The sequence below is a fragment of the Stenella coeruleoalba genome (genome assembly GCF_951394435.1).
Source record: "Stenella coeruleoalba genome assembly, chromosome: 11".
NCBI classification, from domain to species: domain Eukaryota; kingdom Metazoa; phylum Chordata; class Mammalia; order Artiodactyla; family Delphinidae; genus Stenella; species Stenella coeruleoalba.
In genome coordinates, this window is record NC_137157.1 from 36,039,263 (window position 1) to 36,059,263 (window position 20,001).

A 20,001-nucleotide genomic window follows, 5' to 3' on the forward strand; every position below is an offset into this window, starting at 1 on the left:
GAACTGATATAAAAATCATAGTATGCATCTTCTTGGACAAAGAGTAAAACAAATTCTAACGGAACAAACTTTCAGTCAGTTTTGGAACCTCCATCCAATTCTAAAATTAAGAATATATCGAGCTCAACATTTATTGCACATTACTGTGACATGGCAATATGCTAGATATTGATGGTGCAAAAATTACCTTAGAATTTTCTAAGGAAGGTAAGTGTATAATTTCAATTTAAATATTTGCATTCCCACAACACTCCCCGGCCTAAGCCACCACCATTTTCTTGCCTGTGAGACAGCAATAGGGTTCCCCTCGCTCTACTCTGACCTTTCTCTCATCTTGTCTTGCCACATGGTCCCTTCCATTGCTCTTAAAATAAAATGCAAACTTCTTAGCTTGGTTACAAAGGCCCCTGGGCTCTAGCCCTGCCTCCTCTCCAAGCTCATCTCCTCCCACTTTCCCATCAGGTTTAATATGCTCCAGTCACATTTGCCTCTTTCTTTGCTGTGAACACAAGCTTGTTCTTGCCTGCGACCTTTGAACTTTCTGTTTCTTTTGTCTTAAATGCTCTTATCTGGCTCTTCAAAGAGTTGGCATAAGCTAAGATTTCATATATCACCTCCTCAAAGATGCTTAACCTGACTATTTGGTTTCAAGAAGTACCCTACTGCCCACCACATCATCTTCTAAAAATGACATCATCCTATTTATTGCCTACATAGCACAGACTCACTTTCTGAAAAGAGAACAGTGCTTTGCATCTTATACATATTAAAATTAATAAAAACCCTTCCTTAAGAATTTTAAGCTAAGTTATGATTTGTATGAATTTGACATTCTAAAACTACACAGAAGGGCTGACTAATCAAAAATATCTATCTACCTACCCAGCCACCTATCTACCTACTTGTCTATCTACAGTGTTGTGAAAGAAATGGAATATATATTACAGAAGAAAAAGCAATGATGGTTATCAAGGGACCCAAAATTTAGTTATTTACAGCTAACTTGGGCAAATCAACTTCATCTCTCCTGGTTTCAATCTACTTATTTGTACAACAGGGGTTATATTAGATAATTTTAAAACAACTTTTCAGTTCTAAAGTTTAGTCATTTGAAGCAGATTTTTCCAAATAAAAATCATTAATATTCCTTTAAATGTACATTTTTAAATAACCTGAGGACAGTGAGGTAGGAATATGAGGCCCTCAGCTATCGGCTTCCTGTCTATTTGTAGGTTATTTTGCCTTAACTACTACTTTTTGATGCCTCGTCTTCAGTCCTTTCCATTTCCTATTCCAGAGTGGGGAAAAAATATTGAAACTATTTCATAAAAATATATTGAATTATGAACTCATTCCTCCCTTGGAAAATAAATGTACTTCTAATAATAGGTATATGCCAAAAAATTAAAATAACCCCGAGTACTAAGAAGAATCAGTTTTACACATGCATCTACAGAACATCTATCACTGTTTTCCAAATAACATACAAAATAAAGATTTGTTTCACTTTCTGTTAAAACTAAATCCCAAAATTTCTCATTGGAGTAATATTCCCTATTACTACCACTGGAAAAAAAATTATTTTCCGGAGAATACTGTAATATAAAAAACAATAATAAATAAAAAGATAGAAGTGGGTAAAGATAGACAAGTCAGAATAATAAATAAGGGGGCTAACTCTTAAAATTAATAAATAGTGACTTTTTTCAGTGGCATTTCAGATGAAGCAATGATGAAGTTTAAAGGAAATGAATGTGAAAAATCTAAAGCGTATAATAAAATTATGGGAAACAAGCTTAGAAGATGCAGTAGGTAGGATTAGTCTGAGGTACAGAAAATGCAAGCAGCAAGACAGGATAAAAAAAATCCTATTTCATAAAATGACAAGAGGTCCTTTAGCACTCATAGAAAATAATCAGGGAATTACTTCAGCTCAGTAGGGGCACCCAAAATAATATGCATGAGAAAATCCTAATTTAAAATATTTCATATAAGAAAACCTGAAGAAGTAAACTAAATTCTGCAACAAACTTAAATTAGTTGACTACTATTTTAACATGGTAATAAAACTGCATTGTGAAACAAAATCAGGAGTGGTGATGCAATAAGTTGTGTGAAATTACATGCTGTGTTATGCTGGAAAGATAAAGTATCACAACCCTAGGTTTATAAACATATACACACAATATAAACAAATGGACCGGTGGTTGGTTAAGTGTATCCTCCATTTTTTTATTTCCATTTTCCACACTCATAGCCTGTCACTGATCTATTTTTACCAGTTGGGAAATGGAAGAAGAAATTTAATATTATACAAGCATATTAGCTTTATTTTCCCAAGATTTTTCATTTTCATCCATCTTTAAGTTTACTACTTGATAAAACAAACACATCGAAGACAACAGTGGTCAAAAATTTGTTTTTATTTTCCAAGGGATCAGCAAAAGTAAATGCTTTTAGGCTCCTTGAAAACCAGTTCAAATGAAAATATGGTAGAAATCAGCACATCTTACCCGACACCAAACCAGCTATATACTTCGCCTCACTGAACACATGACTCACTACTAATGACAGCATGGAGTGTGACAGAGTTGTTATGTAACTTCATTCCAGACTGATTAAGATAAACCGAGTGAGAGACACATCCTTTACAGCCTTTACAGTTTTTATCCTCGACCCCAATCTCAGGCATTTAGAGAACAGGCTGGGGTAACTCCGTATCTTCCAGAAAGCAAGACCCTGAGGCCAAAATGTAAGCCTCTAAAACTTCAAAATGATACATTCAGTGAGCAATACATTAACATTTAGAATGAAAAGAGAGCTAATATTTTAATTATATACCACGCATCAGGCAAGGAGCAAGATGATTTTCTGACGAGACCTCATTTAAACTCCAAACTGAACTTGAAAAAAAAAACAAAACAACCCCACAACTGTGAAAATACCTTGCCCCACTGAAGTCCTATGAAAATTACTAGAAGTAACCATAAGGCATAGCCCTTGTTAACGTGACTGCTTTGAACAAGAAGGCAAGACTATAGCATGAGGCTACATCTACAACAGCAAAGTCAATGTCCTCTCAAAATGTTCTTTGCCAGCACAACCTAAATCTCGTATCAACATTCATTGTAAACGTGGGGGACATGGGAAAAAAAACTATCAACCACTCACCATAATGCATGTAACAGTTTCCTTTGGTGGGGTCCAGCTCAATAGCCTTCAAGAAGAATTTTTCAGCCTCACTCTTACGACCCTTGAAAAACAGAGAAAATGGATGATTCAGCAGCGGATCATGAGGGATTCTTCACCTCCTGGGCCCAAAGGAAGTAGACTAATGTCTACTTAGTAATCATCATCAAAAAACAGTGTTTTGTTTGTATCTAAACGAGGATGATCAAAGAGAATATGTTGAGAGAGAAGACTGAGGTCAGAATCCTGGGAAACATCAAGATTAGAAGAGACAGTGAGAGTGAGTTCATTAAAGACGTCAAAGAGAAGAGACCAGGAGAGCAAGAGAAAAAAGGGAAAAAATGGTTTCACGGAAACCAAAAGGATAAGAGAGTTTTCAGGAATGGTGGGAAACATATTTTCATTTTCTATTTTATTTTCTCCCTTTGATCTGTTTCTCTTCATTCATTCATTCATTCTTCCTTATAAGGAATGATGACTATTTTAGCTTTGAGATGGTTTTGTCTTAATGTTCACTTTATTTCTTTATTTTTTTTTAATGTTCACTTTATATAGGAAGAAACTAAGTCACAATTTGTTGACTCTCAAGCAACTACTGCTTATCCTTGCTGCTGTCATTCAGGACTACAATACTGCTAAATCAGGATTTAATCTAAAGCTAGATCTTCTCCCTAGCTACAGTTTTAAGTAAACATTACCGTAATTCTCAGAAAAAAAATAAGCAAAAAGTAGGGGCAAAGGCTTATATGCAACAAACTGATTTTTCATGAAATAATATCATAATCCAGGCAGATTCTAAAACTAGACATTCTTTGCTGTGCTATAGCTTCTGCACCAAAATTGACTCCAGAGTAACAAAAAGGGGTGACTCAAGGTAGGAGAACAACCCAAAGAAGACCTTTCCTAAAACAGTTCTGTCTTGGTCTGCAAGGTTAAAATGAAGATCTATGTTAACTGGGTGGAAGCAAGGCACAGGGTGGTATTCAGAAGCTGTGGGTCTAGAGTAAAGAGAAACAATCTTATCTGTCTGTTCCTTCTAATTTAAACGCTATCTACCACATAAACTTCAGGTGATGTTTTTCTTTCCCCTTCACATATATTTTTTAAATCACTTTTAAGGAGATAATTCTTCCAAAGATAGAGGTGTATGGTTAAGCTAATATTCTACATTTCATGCAACTTTGACTCATTTCTCCATATGACTTCTCCTTTCTAGTCGTTCATTTAAAAAATTCATTCTGTTGCCCTCTTTCATTTTACTAATGCTACTCTAGTCAATAGCTCCTCTTTAATTCACAAGGCTTGTCAAATTTCCAATAATTAAAAATCAAAAATCTCTTGCGATATTTCTCACCGCACTTTAAGTTCAAAGGAAAGCACAGGCAAAATACTTGCTACACATTTCACACGTTGATGAAGTTAGTAAGAATTAGCAAGACTCTTAGCCAGTTAGGATTCTCTAAATGATCATGCAGTTAAGAGCACAGATGCCAGGAGGCCGAGCAGCTCTCACACTTATGTAGCTATGTGAACCTTGGAGAATAATTTCATCTCCTAGTTATAATTTTCTCTGTTACAAAAAAGAGGGCAGGTGGAGAACAGAGGATTTTTAGGGCAATGAAACTATTCTGCATGATACTGTAATGGCAGATACATGTCATTATACATTTTTCAAAACCCATAGAATATACAACACAAAGAGTGAACCCTTATGTAAACTATGGCCTTTAATTAATAATAATGTGTCAGTATTGGCTTATTAATTGTAACATGTACAACATGAGCTCAAGTTGATACAACCAGAGAAGCTGTAATAGGAGGGTGGGAGAGTATATGCCATTTCTGTACCTTCTGCTCAATATCTTTTTTGTAAACCTAAAACTGCTCTAAAAATAAAGTCTATTATTTTTTAATGAGGATAATAAAATCTATTTCATAAGATTACTGAATTATCTGAAAGGACACACATGAAGTAGCTATTACAGTACATAGGCATATTCTGAGTTTATAATAAATGTTAACTATTATTTATATGTATATATATATATATACATATATATATACACATATATAGTATGCAATAGAATGCAGAGTTCTGAATGACAAAGAATATGTTTTATTATATACACAGCCTCAAAACACATGGTTAGCCTTTAAATCACCATTGGAAAATAATGTACAAAGAACTTGCAGAAGATGATAAAAGAAAGATGCAAAATGAAAACTATCATTGGTAAAGAGTCTGCACAAATGTTATATGCAAAAATATAAAAGAGTCTATGAACTTTCTTCCACTTACGTTTTAAGGACAGAAGAGAAGAAAGTGGCTCATTTGTCAATGTCTCAGTAAACAGCGTAGTAAAATTCTTATGTGTAGTCCACTGGCAAAGCAATAGTATATAGCTTTAAAAAATAGATCAGAGCTTCCCTGGTGGCGCAGTGGTTGAGAGTCCGCCTGCCGATGCAGGGGACACGGGTTCGGCCTGGGTCCGGGAAGATCCCACATGCCGCGGAGCAGCTGGGCCCGTGAGCCATGGCCACTGAGCCTGCGCGTCTGGAGCCTGTGCTCCGCAACGGGAGAGGCCACAACAGTGAGAGGCCCGCGTATCACAAAAAAAAAAAAAAAAAAAAAATCACAACTCCAAGGCCAGTAGTCTCAGGTTACTCAAATGAACCAGGTTATTAAAGACAATGAGTCCCACCACCTCCTAGATACAAAACAAATACATCAAAGGCCAGAACTTTCTTTTTTGGGGGAAGTATCAAACCATCATGCAAAGACCCATTTTTCTACTTTGACCACTATTTGGTCAAGTGCCAAATTATGAGGAAAATAAAATTCTCAGGACACTATATAAAATTAATTCAAGCAGATGCATAAGCCAACCAAACACACACATCACTGGGTCCTAGGAAGGGTGGTAAGGAGGTCACACTATGTTTAATCAGGTTTACTCTTTTTACTATTATTGTTATAGAGGGGTAGGTAGCAGTTAAGAAAGTGGAGAAGAAGAAAAACATCATGTCTCAGCAGGTTTTTCCTGGAGTCTTTTAGATTATGTCAGCATTTTCTACAAGCAAGCATTATGGAGTAGCCTCTGGTTATATGAACTTCTCACATCAAGCATTGTTATTCATTTTGTATATTGGTTGGGATGTTTGGACACAAGTGGTGGTTGAGAAAACCAAGAAAAAGGGACTGTGGTCAGCTGTGACAAATAAGGGGAATGTGAGTGGAGAGGCTCGGTTTCCACTGCCAGGTCTATGACTTATTTGCGTGTTCACTTGTTTTTGCAGGGTAAAAAACTTGTATCGGATGCCTTGCGCTGTTCTAAGTACTGGGGATATAACCATATAACTGAACAACACAGACTGCTCACTTGCAAGTGCTACTTGCAGGAGGCCCATAGCAAACGAATAACCCAGTAAGCAAGGGGATCAGTCATAAGAGCACTGAGGGCTAACAATGAATTTCTTCAATTCTCATTGAGAGAACCGGGCCAGAGCCAGACCAGCCTGTGTTTGAATCTTGCTGCCTCTACTTATTTAGCTGTGTGACTCTGTCTCTTTTTCTTCATTTGGAAAAATGAACATAATACCAATTTTGAGGGGTTGCTAAAATCATAAGTCGAAGAGAAATAACTAGCTTCGGACCTGGCATAGAGAGCTCTGACATTCTTTGATTTTTCTTCCATCTGTCTCCTCAAAAAAATTTTATTCTTTCCACCTTGAATGCCACTGTTTGGCTCCCAGCTACCAAAATTCAAAAATCCTTTGCAGAATTTTATGTCATGGTAGAAACTAAATTTCACGATTTTCCTATAAAATGTCTCTCATTTGCAATACTTCCCCCTCCCCCAATAAAAGGCTCTTCCGGCTCACATCTTTTTTTTTAATATTTTTAAAAAAAAATAAATTTATTTATTTATTTTTGGGTCTTCGTGGCTGCATGCAGGCCTTCCTTAGTTGTGTTGAGGGGGGCTACTCTGTTGCAGTGCAGGGGCTTCTCATTGTGGTGGCTTCTCTTGTTGAGGAGCACTGGCTCTAGGTACCCAGGCTTCAGTAGTTGTGGCACACAGGCTCAGTAGTTGTGGCTCGTGGGCTCTAGAGTGCAGGCTCAGTAGCTGTGGCACACGGGCTTAGTTGCTCCGCAGCGTGTGGGATCTTCCTGGACCAGGGCTCGAACCCGTGTCCCCTGCATTGGCAGGCGGATTCTTAACCTCTGCACCACCAGGGAAGCCTCCGGCTCACATCTTGAATGCTACAATAGATTTCGGATTTCCTGACTCACTGAACTTCATTTTACCAGCTTAATAATACTTAAACAGAACTGTTTTCATGTTGTGCCACTGCTCAAAAATATTTTAATAGCACCCTGTTTCCACTCATTTTATTTACTAATAACTAGTCTAATTTTCAAACTATTTCACAATCTAGTTCAAATCTTCTTGGATAAATTCCTGTACCTTATCAGGCCAATTTCCTTATGTACCTTACCTTAACTGTAGCTCCTATGTTCTTCCTTAATTATTTCTTCTGGTCTGTAATGTTATTCTTTCTTTTCATTCATTCATATATATTTTATGCTTCAAGCCTTGGTTGAAATCCCACTTTTTTATAAAGCCCTCTGTGATGGCTCCACCTCCCAGTAATTTCCCTTTTCTTTTAATCGTGCTTATATGATTATTTTTTTAGAGTCATTACTATCACAGTGGAGTCACACAACTTGAACCCTAAAATACCAGACCAAGGGCTTTCATTATAAACTAAGGTGGTTGGCAAGTAGAATTTCAAATTTGCAAACTAATTCTCGGAAAGTATTTACAGTTTGTATATAACAATTTGGTGTATTCACGCAGGAGTCAGTTAAAACAGCAAAAACCCAGTATGTGGAAGCAAAGAGCAACTGACAGTGGAAAAGATTAGAAAGTCAATATCAAACAGACCTACAGGAATACTTGGCAAATACTTTAGAAATTTTACCATCAGAACTTTGAACAATTCTAGATTAGACATCCTCTGCAGTTAGCATATTAGTGCTGATATGAAGGATTAACTGGCTGGATCTGAAGCAGCATAGATGACTATGGGATGAAGGGAAAGCGCTAGAAAGATGAGAAAAGAGGAGAACTGAATGGAACCAGTGCAGAGACATATTCCTGGCAAGGGCTGCATGAGTAACTAGGGGGTTAGGGATTTGAGATTATCAATATACTTATCCTTATATTCGTATAATATTTGTAGCACTCTACTGAATATTAAAAACAGATTCAAGATTAATATCATTAAAACTCATGAAAAAAAGCATCCTCAATCAGGACTAGGCTTGGTCAGGTCCTCTTCCGACTGGCAGCAATAAAACATACACATGTAAGATAAATATTCAGTAAAGCTCAGATAGCCTGTTCCACAGCATAAGATTAGTTTTCAGCACATTTATTTTGTTTTCTAATTAAACTGGATGCTACTGTCCCTGTTCAGAAAGAGGTGCCCACCTGAGCGGGTATACAAGGCAAACAGTTTCTCTTCTGAGGGCTGATCAACGTTTTTTCCAACTACAAAGTGAAGAAATATAAAAATAGATACTTATATATTTATACACACACACACACACACACACACACACACACACACCCCAAACCTGGAGCTCCTACTTAAGGAAGCACTCGGGAATATTAAACATGAGAAAATGTTATACTATTAATGGCTTCAGCTTGAATTGTCTTATTTTTAAAAGTTAACCATATACCAAATTTTGTACTTATTTTTGGTAACAAATCACTCATTATATCTACCACCCTACACACAGTGTGTTTCCATGCCACAGCTCAGAACTGCTATTTTATTGAATAACCTAAAAACTTCAAGACTTTGCATTGTTGCATTGCATTATAAATATATAATATAATTAGTGTATTAATCTTGTCCTCTAAACTAGATTACTCCCATAAGACTTTACTTTTTCATCTATAGCCATCCAAGTGTTCTATAAATATAATTACCAGTCAACAAATGAACAGGCTACCACTGTTTTCTTGTATACAATTTAATAGCATATAGTTACTCCTTAGTTATTTAGTTCACAAGGTAACATGTTTTCAGTAAACTACAGAGCTATGAATAAAGCAGTGATTTCTACACTTTACTTCTGGAAACTGTCACATGAACCAAGGTCTATAAAACTATAAAAAGTGTTCCTCAGAAGTAGCCTGATTCTCAACCAAATATTTATATCCTAATAAGGGACCACCTGTGTCTTCAGCATTGGTGGGAACACCAGTTAGAATAATATAAAGAACAAACCAGAGGATTTCCCTCAGGTGGCCCCACTCATATTTAGAGGCTGCTGTAAGTTTAGCGTAAAGAGTCTCCTTCTGCAATTGTGTATGCAGCAGTCACTCCCATACATTTAGTGTCTACTTTGGGGGAAAGTCTGACGACGGTGAATGTCAGTCATTTTTCACAACCAACGAAAATCACATCTTCATTTCACATTCAAGAATGTATCTACACAGATAAGAAATCAGAAAGGGAAGCAGCCAATAAAATGGGTCCAAAGCTTATATGTAGTTTGGTAAATGTGTTGTTTACAGCTGCATTATAGCTTAATGAGTACAAAAGGAAAAGCAATCTAATAGCCTTGAAAAATTAATTTGTGAAGGCCACCATTTACAAATAGAAGAAGTGTTGTTTCATGGTCTATCTTAACATCACAGTGTTTGTACGCAAAGTGTCTTCAGGATAAAAAAGGTTTTCCTCATCACAAGAAAAATATCATTAAAAAAAATCTAACAGTTGAACTAATTCTTACTAATCAAGATGATTTACATCAAACCATTTAGTTCTAAAGTCCCTCCAAGTCATTATATATAATCAGCCAGAGATAACCTTAGAGGCAAAGTGAAGGGACAGGGGCAGTGGTAACTTTCATGATGAAATACTTTATCTCCATACTACTAAAATGTTTCCCATCAAATTATCAGGGGCCTGAAACTTGACCATGACATTCTTTTTTTTTAGGGACAGAACAGCATTTCTTCTGGAAAGCTTTGAAATATAACAGAATAAGGCTACCATAAACAAAAATGAATGTGGCTAAGTAGCTTACTGATAACAGTTTGTGTTTCTCCTCCCTGAAATGTCCCTCAAGTTTCACTTTCTATAAATGTCAGGCCTTTTCCTGATCTCTTTTCCTAAACGTCCCAAAGCAGAAGCTGCCTGAAAGATACCTGGAGTATACTGTCATAAACCTAAGCTCACGGAAAAGGCATGTCAAATGACATTGAGGGCAGCTAGTGGTGACAGGGAGTGCCCCCTCAGTGTCCAGGGGCTGCATCCAGAACCCGGCAGGGAGGCATGGCTCTGGGGTACACCTAGAGCAAGGCTGGACCCCAGAACCGCAACTCCCAACCTGAGCAAAGCTTCTCTGAAACCCGTCCTGGGTCCTACTGCAGAGCCATCAGACTTCAAGGTGAAGAAATCTGCTCAGACCGAGCTGCCCAGGGCAGCCTCCTTCCCAGCTTTTTGAACACCATTAAGCCTCCCAGATTTAGGTGAACTTTGGGAAGGGGAGGAGGCCACAACACTGGCTGAAATGAAATGGCAGACCAAGCGGGATGAAAGACTGCAGTAGACTGAATTTCCCTCAAAGAAGTTAAAGTGGATCATCTGCGTGCAGCTGGGGCTCTGGCTCGAATGTCAGACACGTTACATGAGCAATAGGCACAAATAAGCAGTTTGCAAATACCAAAAAATAATGTTCGATATCCCTGTAAAAACATATTAAACTTACTCAATATTCAGTTTACCTAAAATGTAAATTAATACATTGAGATGTGATTAATCATCTATCAGTGAAGTTGCCCCAATATTATAGAACTCAGTATTCCTGAGGGTTCATAAAAACCAGCACTCAGCTAACACATAGCTAAAATATAGTAAAAGATAATAAGATCTTCCTGGGAGCAATTTGATATTCATTAAAGCTCTTAAGTCATAGGTATATCTTGGCCAAACAGTTCAATCTCTAGGCATTTGTCCTAAGAAAATATCTGTAAATACCGAGAGGTAGCTATTTATTTTCACTGCAGTATTGTTTATACAAATTCAGTGTCTATCAGCATAGACTTGGTTAACCAAATGTCATTTCAATGAAATATTATGTATCTACTAAAATGATTTTGTAGAAATGACTGAAACTACAAGAGATTTCCATGATCTGTTGCTAAATGAAATAAGCAGGTTGTAAGTTTCTGTTTATGTCCTAATTGCATTTAAAAAACAAAAAGAATATTTTAAAAAGGAGGTTAGCACTACCTGTATCCCTGGCTTATTTTACTGTAGGATTTCAAAGGTAAATGAGGGGGTTGGTCCTTTAGTATTTCAAGACTAACAGGGAGGGAAGTACACTTCTAGATTAGACTGTTAAAAAATAGTGCTGTGTTAGTGTCAAACTAAGTGTCCTGAGAACACAGAACAACTTAGTCCACTGAAAAGGGAAAGAGAATGCTTCAGGGATGTGACTTTCACTCCACAGAAATGGATTAAGCTCCTGCTATGTAACAGGCTGTATTCCAGATCCTGGTAATCAAGACGAAGTTCCTGCCCTTTCGCAGTTCACATTCTGGTGGTGAAATGATAGTTCACACACGAGCAGGTGACACTGTCTGTCTAAAGTAGTTGGTACAAAAAAAACAAACAAAAAACACAGGCTAAGGGAAGAGAGCAACACACACTGGGGTGGGATGGTGTCTGATAAAGTAGTCAAGAAAGGCCTCTGGTAACACTGGAGAAGTGACCTAAGTAAAGGGAGTGAGTGAACCATGCAAAGATCTGGCATGTCTGGAATTTCAGGGACTAACAAGAAAACCAATATGGCGGCAGGGCAGTAAATGCCGCAAAGAATCACAGGAAATGAGTGTGAGAGACAGAAGCGACCAGACTTTGCAGAGCAAAGTAGGCACTGTGAGGAGTTTGGAATTAATTTTTCTTTTTCGGTAGTAAAAAAAATCACAGTTTCAACATCGGATGCCACATGTTGCTTTGACTCATATCATTTCCTTGGTATTAACCAGCAAAGCATCAAACGGCCTCTGGGAACCGCACAATATATGGAACGCTTACTTCATCAATGTGTGTCATCCTTGCGTGGGGCCCATGCTAATCCTCTCTGTGTCATTTCAGTTTTAGTGTACATGCTGCTGAGGCAAGCCCTGTAATTTCTTTTGACTAGGAAGGAACACGACAGAGGATTTTAAATAGAGGTACAACATGATCTCACACATTCTTACAAAAATACTGGAGATCTTGACTGGAAAACTGACTGTAGGGGGCACAGAAAACAGGGAGACCACGTAGGAGGTTATTAATACTCCATGGCTAAGACTAGGGTGAAAGAAGTGGAAACAGTGAGATGTGGTTAGGTTCGGAATATCTCGCAGATAGGTGACTGATGGATTGGGTATGTTCTGTTTGATTGAAATGCTAGGGCAGGAGAGTATGGAGGACTAATTTAGAAAGACTGGCCAGAAAGGAGGTCACAGACCAAGGCTTGGCAAGAACACCAGATATCTAGTACCTTCCCTGAGAAGAAAGGAAAAGAAAACTTGGAAGAATGCCAAGAGGAAAGCAAAAAAAGGGCAGAAACAAAAAACTCTTCTATTTCAATCATGTTTTCAATAAAAGAAGAAAAAAGATTTTAAATAGCTATTTAAAATAAGTAGCTTGCTTTCCATAAATATTTAAAATATTTGATTAATAAAAATTAAATTCTATGTTGCTTTCTACCCAGCTTTGACATTAGGAGTTAAAAGTTAGATTTTAAGGTATAAATACAAATAGCTAATTTCTGAAACATTATATAACTGAAGGTGTTTAACTTATTCAGATTTCTTGTTAGATAACAAGTTTTTACTTCCTTTCTACATCTGTTCACTTGTATATTTTCCCTTCAAGCTTAAAGAGGTCATCCACACACACTGTAATAACATTTCAGTGGAAGGTAATTAATTTGATAGGCTACAACCACATCTTAAGCTCCATCTGGGCAAATTGCTTAGGCTGTTACATTGCATTGCTGTACTAAAGTCAAAGTCAAGTTAAAGACAACATCTTACCACAACTCTTCTCCATCCATAATATCAATTTATGAGAAGGGAATTCAGATATTTTATTAAAATGTCTAAGGAAGTTGCGGTGAAGTAAGTAGAAATTTTGTTTGGATCAAATGTGTAATTAAATTGCAGATAAATGTATCCTAAAATTTACTTTAAAATTATGTAAATCATTTTTAAATATCAAAATCAGCTATTTTTAGACTTCAGAATAATACACAAAATTTATCTTTGACTCACAAATAGAAAAATATCTGTTTGTAATTAAAACAATGAACTTTCAGCAGTTCATTAAATTTATTCGTTGATTTCCTTAATCCAACAAATATTTATTGGGAACTGTGTTAAGCACTAGTATGAAAATGGTGAATAAGGACATAACCCTTGCCCTCATGAAGAGTCCAAAACTGTAGCTGTTAGGAGTACAACACAAATAAGGGCTGTACATTTCACTTAGAACTAGTTGAAGTATTCAGGAAAGGTTTCCAAAAGAACTCCTGCTTGCTCTAACAATCTGAGAGCTGTGTATGATTAACTAGTTGTATGATCTAGTTGCAGGGTAGACAAAAGTATCTGAAGTAGAGACACAGCAAGGGTAAAACCTCTGTAGCAAAAACACTGCATGAGCCCAGGATGAGGGAGACAGAGAGAAGGAGTAGAGGTAGGCCATGTGAAAAGGTCGGAGGGGTAGAGCCCGCCTGGCGAATAGATTACGTGAAGGAATTTGTCCTTATCTGTTTTGTCAATATCGCTCTGAGGGTTGTGTGGATAACGGTTGTAATGGGAACTGGAAGGGATGCGGGCAGATTAATCCAGGCTTTTAAAAGAGAGTGATGGGGCTGATAATGGAGATGAAGCTTAGTGGACTGACAGGAGGGATATTTAGGTGATACAGATAGGATTACATGATGGATAAGAGAGGGATGGGGTGTGAGCTAGAGGTCACAAAGATGACCCCTAGGTTTCTGATTCTGAAACTGAGACAAAGCTGGTAAATAATAGAAAAAGAAAGACCAGATTAAGGGGGGGAAGATCATGAGCTCAATTCTGAGAACTGTAGAGATTGAGGTACCTTTGAGACATCTGAGCTGTCAAAGATGTGGTCTGTTAGGCTGACTCAAGAGGCCTGAGGTAAGGTAAAACAGTATTTCAAGAAGATAGAAGTAGTCAATTATGTCAATTGTTGAAAATATCCAGTGGATTTAATGACACAGAGATCACTGGTAAGTTCAGTAAGGTGTATTTCTATGGCATAATAGGTCTTAAAGCCTGAAGGAGTGGGGGGGAATTTGGGGAGTGGAGCGAGGAAATGGATACCCTCAGTCAATAGTCTGGCTCTGAAGGGGAGGGAAAGTGACCATGTCAGCAGAAGGGAATGAGACATATTGAGTGTTTTGAAAAAGAAAACAGAAAGTCAAAACATAAATCACAACTGGGCATAAAAATTAATGTGTAGGGCTTTTTTTCCCCTCTTAGTTTAATTGAAAATTAGAAGAGAAAACCTCAAAATTCCATTTCTAGAGTTCTTAGGTAACTTTCCAATTTGGTCATGGCCAAATTTAAACCAGTCCAGAATTCTTTAAACTGTGTCTTTTCCTCCTGGATGCCCTAACAGCGCTTGATTCCTGCTTTTGTTGTGACACTTACCATATGTACTCTAATTACCACATGTAATCTCTTCTAATTGTAAACCATTTTAGGGGAATTGTTTAGTCAACACTTCGCTAAGGGCCAGATGCATAGTAGGTGGTCATAAATGCATGAAAACGTTAAATATCTTGGAAAAGCAAACACTCAAAACGCACTTCATAAACGCATGCTCTCATTGGGAAGTCCTGTTGCCTTAATGAGGGCGTAGGTTTCAGTGGGTAAATGTGATTACATCATGAGGCCCGAGTGATACCCAGAATGTCATCCCTGGCACTGTTGTCAACACCTCCTCTATACAAGGGGAAAAAAAGAAGCCACAATTTTTATCAGCCTTCTGTGGTCCATAAGACGGCACCACAAGTTCGTAGAAAATAGTTTCCAACAGGAAACTTTAGATGGATAAAGTGGTCCACGTGATCACCATTTAGGGAATTAGTGCCATTGGAAAGCCCCTGAATCTTAGCTATTAGCAACAGCGCCAACCGTTTTCTTGCGCTGTTTGTGCAAATGGGTGCTTCTTGCTTGTCATGAGAATTTGCTGGATCACTCCAGCCCAAACTGCTTAGCAACAGCCTGGAAAGCGGCTATGCTGATTGGTCCCCACAGAGCTGGCCTTGGCTCACAGAGCTCAGGGCTGACACTCGTGCTGCAGAAGTTTAAACCCCATGGGGATAGTCAGGAAAGCTGCGCTGTGAGAGTGGAAAAGCAGGAGCCCCAGCAACAGCTGCTTTGCAGCTGGGTCACAAAGGAGAGCAAGCAATCCCTCGACACCATAAAAGGTAGCGGATGATGGGAAGGCAATCTCTGTGCCTCCATTTGTCACTGGCAGGGTGCCACTGGCTCTCAAATGCAAATGCTCTCGCAAGAGGATAAAGCCAGATGTAAATAATTCCCTAATTTTATACTTTTTATTTTTTTTTGTAGAAATCTTCAGCAGTAAAGGACATAGAGGGTTATTTAATTTATTTAGACGCAAAATTCTTTGGTGATTGAACCAGGGTGCTGAATAAAGCACTGGATTCAGTCACAGAAACCTGAGTTCTAATCTGGTTCTCATACCAAGAAGGTGAACCACCACAGAAAACCCCTAATTTGGATAGGTTTCATTTTTCTCCTTTGCCAATCAAAGGACCTGGGTTAACTGAACTCTACTGGTTACGATTCTCTGTTTAAAAAATGGAATTCAATTCAGGGAAGTCATCATTGGTTAAAAATTCAGCTTAAAGGAGAGTCAAGCTCTTAATTCATGTCATACTCCTTTGCCTCCATTGCCTTCCAATCCATGACAGAGAAAAGGAATTGGCCTTCCCCCAGATCCAGCCAGCCGACACTGAGATTGGGGATAGTAGCCGAGACCTAAAATCAAGTGTAGTTTAACGTACTAACAAATGAAACTAAATGGAGTTGGAATAAATGATCCATTTATCTTCTTCTGAAAGGACTTTCAAGGTAAAGATGCCTATCAAAGGCAGAATGTCCAGAAAAGTTCTTACGCCAATTAGACCACATACATATTGATTGTGTATACTGTGCTTCTGGTTTTGTGAGTAATTCTTGGAAGTAATTCTGGTTTGCCTGAAACTATTCTGTCTATCTATGTCCACTGTTCCAGTGGAAAAATAACAGCACCCCTTTCCTGGTTTGAACAAATATTCTATAGTTACCCTAATTCTTGTTTCCCTCTCACAAGTATTCACCTAAATCAGACGAGCCCAACAATGGCTTTATGACGTTGAGATGTCCCAGAAGATGAAACCAGGAGGCTCCATCAGCAGCATCGGTGAGATCTCAGCTTTCTATCCCTGCCCCACTCCTAACAAAGAAGGCATGAACAAAGACATCCTTTCACAGCACAAGACCATGTGATCTTTGTCAAGAGTAATGAAATTTCCATTCATCTCTGCTTCCCCAAAACAGATTTTTCTGGGTGTCTGTTGTCCCAGCACATTGCAATTTTACTTTGTCTTTACAGGTTATATGATAAGAACAGAAACATTATAAGAGCAGCTTACTATGTGCCAGGCGCTGTTCCAAGAGCTTTCTCTGTATCGTCACATTAAATCTTCATATTACACCTGAGATATTATTATTATCCATTTTACAGAATAAGAAACTGAGGGACAGAGGGGTTAAGTACCTTGCCCAAGGCACAGAAGAAGCTTGATTTGGCAGAGCTGGGGTTCAAACAGAGACAATCCGGCTTCACAGTTTGTGGTACTGCATTATCGACTTGGTTCAGAAGTTTACTACCAGGAATCATTACGTTGTTTAAAGATGAGCTTTATGGAGTAGGTCCACCCATACATTCATGCACCCACCCATCCATCCCTCATCACGTACTCAGAGGGTATCTACTATATGCCTAGCATTGTGTCAGGCACTGGATAATGAAAGGACTCCTACTCTTTAGACTGAATAATATGATAACTCTGGAAGTGGGCGTTTACCAATCGCAAGATCATACTCGAAAGGGCTCTCGTTAGACATATGCAACCTACATAAGGAGAAAACAGAGACCAAGGCATCTATTGTGCCTGAGTGAGTTCGGGGAGGTCTCGTAAAAGAGGTGGCATACTTCAGCTGGCTCACAGATGGAGGAAAAGTTGGCCAAGCATCAAGACAACAGACTACCTGCTAAGTCCAAGTGCTGGTGACTTACAAGTTCTCTTTACAAGATCCAAATTAAGAATATTGTTTAGAAAGTCAGTCTAATGGAGAAAATGTTCCTTGTTTTAACAACATTAAAAGGCCCTGTAGCTTACAAAGGTTCATTTGATATCAACCAACTCAAAACACATCTATTTGAGAAAATAAGGTTATTTAACAACTCCAGTTACCAAATTTCTACTTTCTGTCAGTCTAATGATTTTTGAGCCACCTTCTGTGAATAATAATTATCTGTGACTTACAAAGAAAGAAAGATCTATTGAAAACAGCATTGTTTAGTATGCAATGCTTATTCACTTTAATTTCTAGAGTGTGAAGTGACCAGAGGTAGTACATATACAATTACAGGAAACTTTAATCTAGGCAAAAATGGGAAAAACACACACACACACACACACACACACAGAGCAAATGGTCAGAGGCTGGCACATTACCAGCAGAACAAGTTTGTATGTATAAATACATATGACAAGCATATCGCCGAACTGGATCTTTCCCAAGTCCTAGCAGAATACTGTGCAAGTAAGAAGCACACACACTTGGGTTTTGGCATTATCACAGAATAAGATTCTCTCTTTCTGTTTCTTACAGTAAGAGAAAATGCATAATGTCACAAGAAGATGTGGGTCACTAACAGGAAAAAATCGAGTACAGAGGTGACATGGAGATGGAAAATAGAAAGTCTGCACTTCTTTGCCTCTAGACAGAAAATTTAATAGTGGTTCAGCTCAGGGCTAAATTATCACTGTCAACATCTCAGACCCTCTTGACCTGGGTAGGAAAAATGTGCCATGAAGGCTGCATAGAACTCATTAGACATCAACTTCCCAAATTGTCTTCGTCACAGTCTGCTGTGTAATTGACACCTGAGTCGACAGGTTTATCTGTGAGATTCAAGAAGGGCTGAATTGACACTCCCAATCACAAGAGCATCTTTAAAAGTCACGCGGAAGTCTATAGGAGGGTGGTGGAACACTCCTTGCATGACTGCTATAAATACAAAGCAGCCTTTGGAAGAAACATATTGACCTATTCAACTTCTAAAAATGGAATACATGTGCACGTTGGGGTATATGGTCCCATGCCATGAAAAACACAAACATGGCACTTTGAAGACTTGGGGGAAAATATAAGCTATTAAATTACTAAATCATTTAAAGTGGTATTAATTTTTCAATAAGCATAGATATGTTATAAAAAGAGAAGCAACAGCATAGAGGAAAGATTGCGGGCTTAGGAATCAGGTAGGCCTGAGTTTGATCATCTCCTCAAGAACGATCCCTAAAATAGCCGGGCTACTTGGGCAAATTGTTTAATGTCTCCAGAAATTCAGCACCTTATAGAGAAAAGATGATACCTCCTGATAAGGTTTATAACTGAGACAGTACATGTCAAGCTTTTACAACAGCGCATGGTATATAATAAGTGCTCAACAAATGTAAACTGTCATGATGACTGTGCAACAGGAACAGCGGTAGCTCTCATGCAATATCTTAAAAGGATTAAACAAAGTAAAATACATTTTTAAAAGCATAGCACAGCAACACACTGTTGGCACTCAAAGAAAAAGTTCTCCTCCTAACTAGACCTCTTATACCTAAATCCATTTACTCAAAGGTGGCTCATGGAAGTAGATGACTATTTTTCATGTATTTCAAGCAGCATTCTTGTAACACACCCACATTAAGAACTTTGTGATCCCGAATACTTTGCTAACAACCAAATTATCTCTTGTTCTTGAATGTCTTAGAATATCACAGGCAAAAACTGCCTTTGAGTTCAGAGAATTTGAAGAAAAGCGAAAACAGGGAAAATACTCGAAACTGAAGTTACAGTGAAAAGTACTTACGACCACTTCTGATCAAACTGGAAAACCCATATAAATACTGGCGACAGTTTAAGAATATATTTCCCCTTATTCAGAAATATGTACTTTCCAAAAGGTCCATTTTCATTTTGAAATCTTGACATGATTTGGCAAGCTCATGTTAACTAGTTAGTGTGGCTTAAGCTGTTACCAATCTTAGAACAATAAGAAAGTAGAAGAATTATAGCTGATTCTTCACTATTGCAATATTCAGATACCTGTTATTTCCAGGAAGCAAAACTTGAGTTAATCAAAATATCATTTTATTCAGATCTGTCTTTCTTCACACTTCTTTTTCAAAGTAAATGCCAAAGATTATCATATTAATATTTTTAAATTTTGTTTCTAAAAACATAATAATGAAATAAGAAGTACTGGATAGGCAATGGAGGGAAAATAAAAGGAAGTACAGACAACACCCAGAGAAGACATTATTTTCAGCAAATAGCTTTTGTACTGAAGGATAAGCAAGACACAGAGTAGAAAAGACAGTTTTTGGTGTTGCTGGACTTACTA

General features: G+C 37.8%; 1 protein-coding gene across 8 annotated transcripts in view; it reads right to left on the reverse strand.

The window, feature by feature from the left end:
• Positions 1–20,001, reverse strand: part of TMTC2 (transmembrane O-mannosyltransferase targeting cadherins 2) — an 859,721-nt gene that overhangs the window by 544,027 nt on the left and 295,693 nt on the right. For all 8 annotated transcript variants that reach the window (XR_013830420.1, XR_013830421.1, XR_013830422.1 and 5 more), the window contains one exon: positions 3,172–3,253. Coding sequence is in view for 5 of the 8 variants with exons in the window: in XM_079936321.1 (XP_079792447.1) it covers positions 3,172–3,253 (82 nt within the window). In the remaining 3 variants the exon portion in view is untranslated. The remainder of the gene's footprint in view (positions 1–3,171; positions 3,254–20,001) is intronic.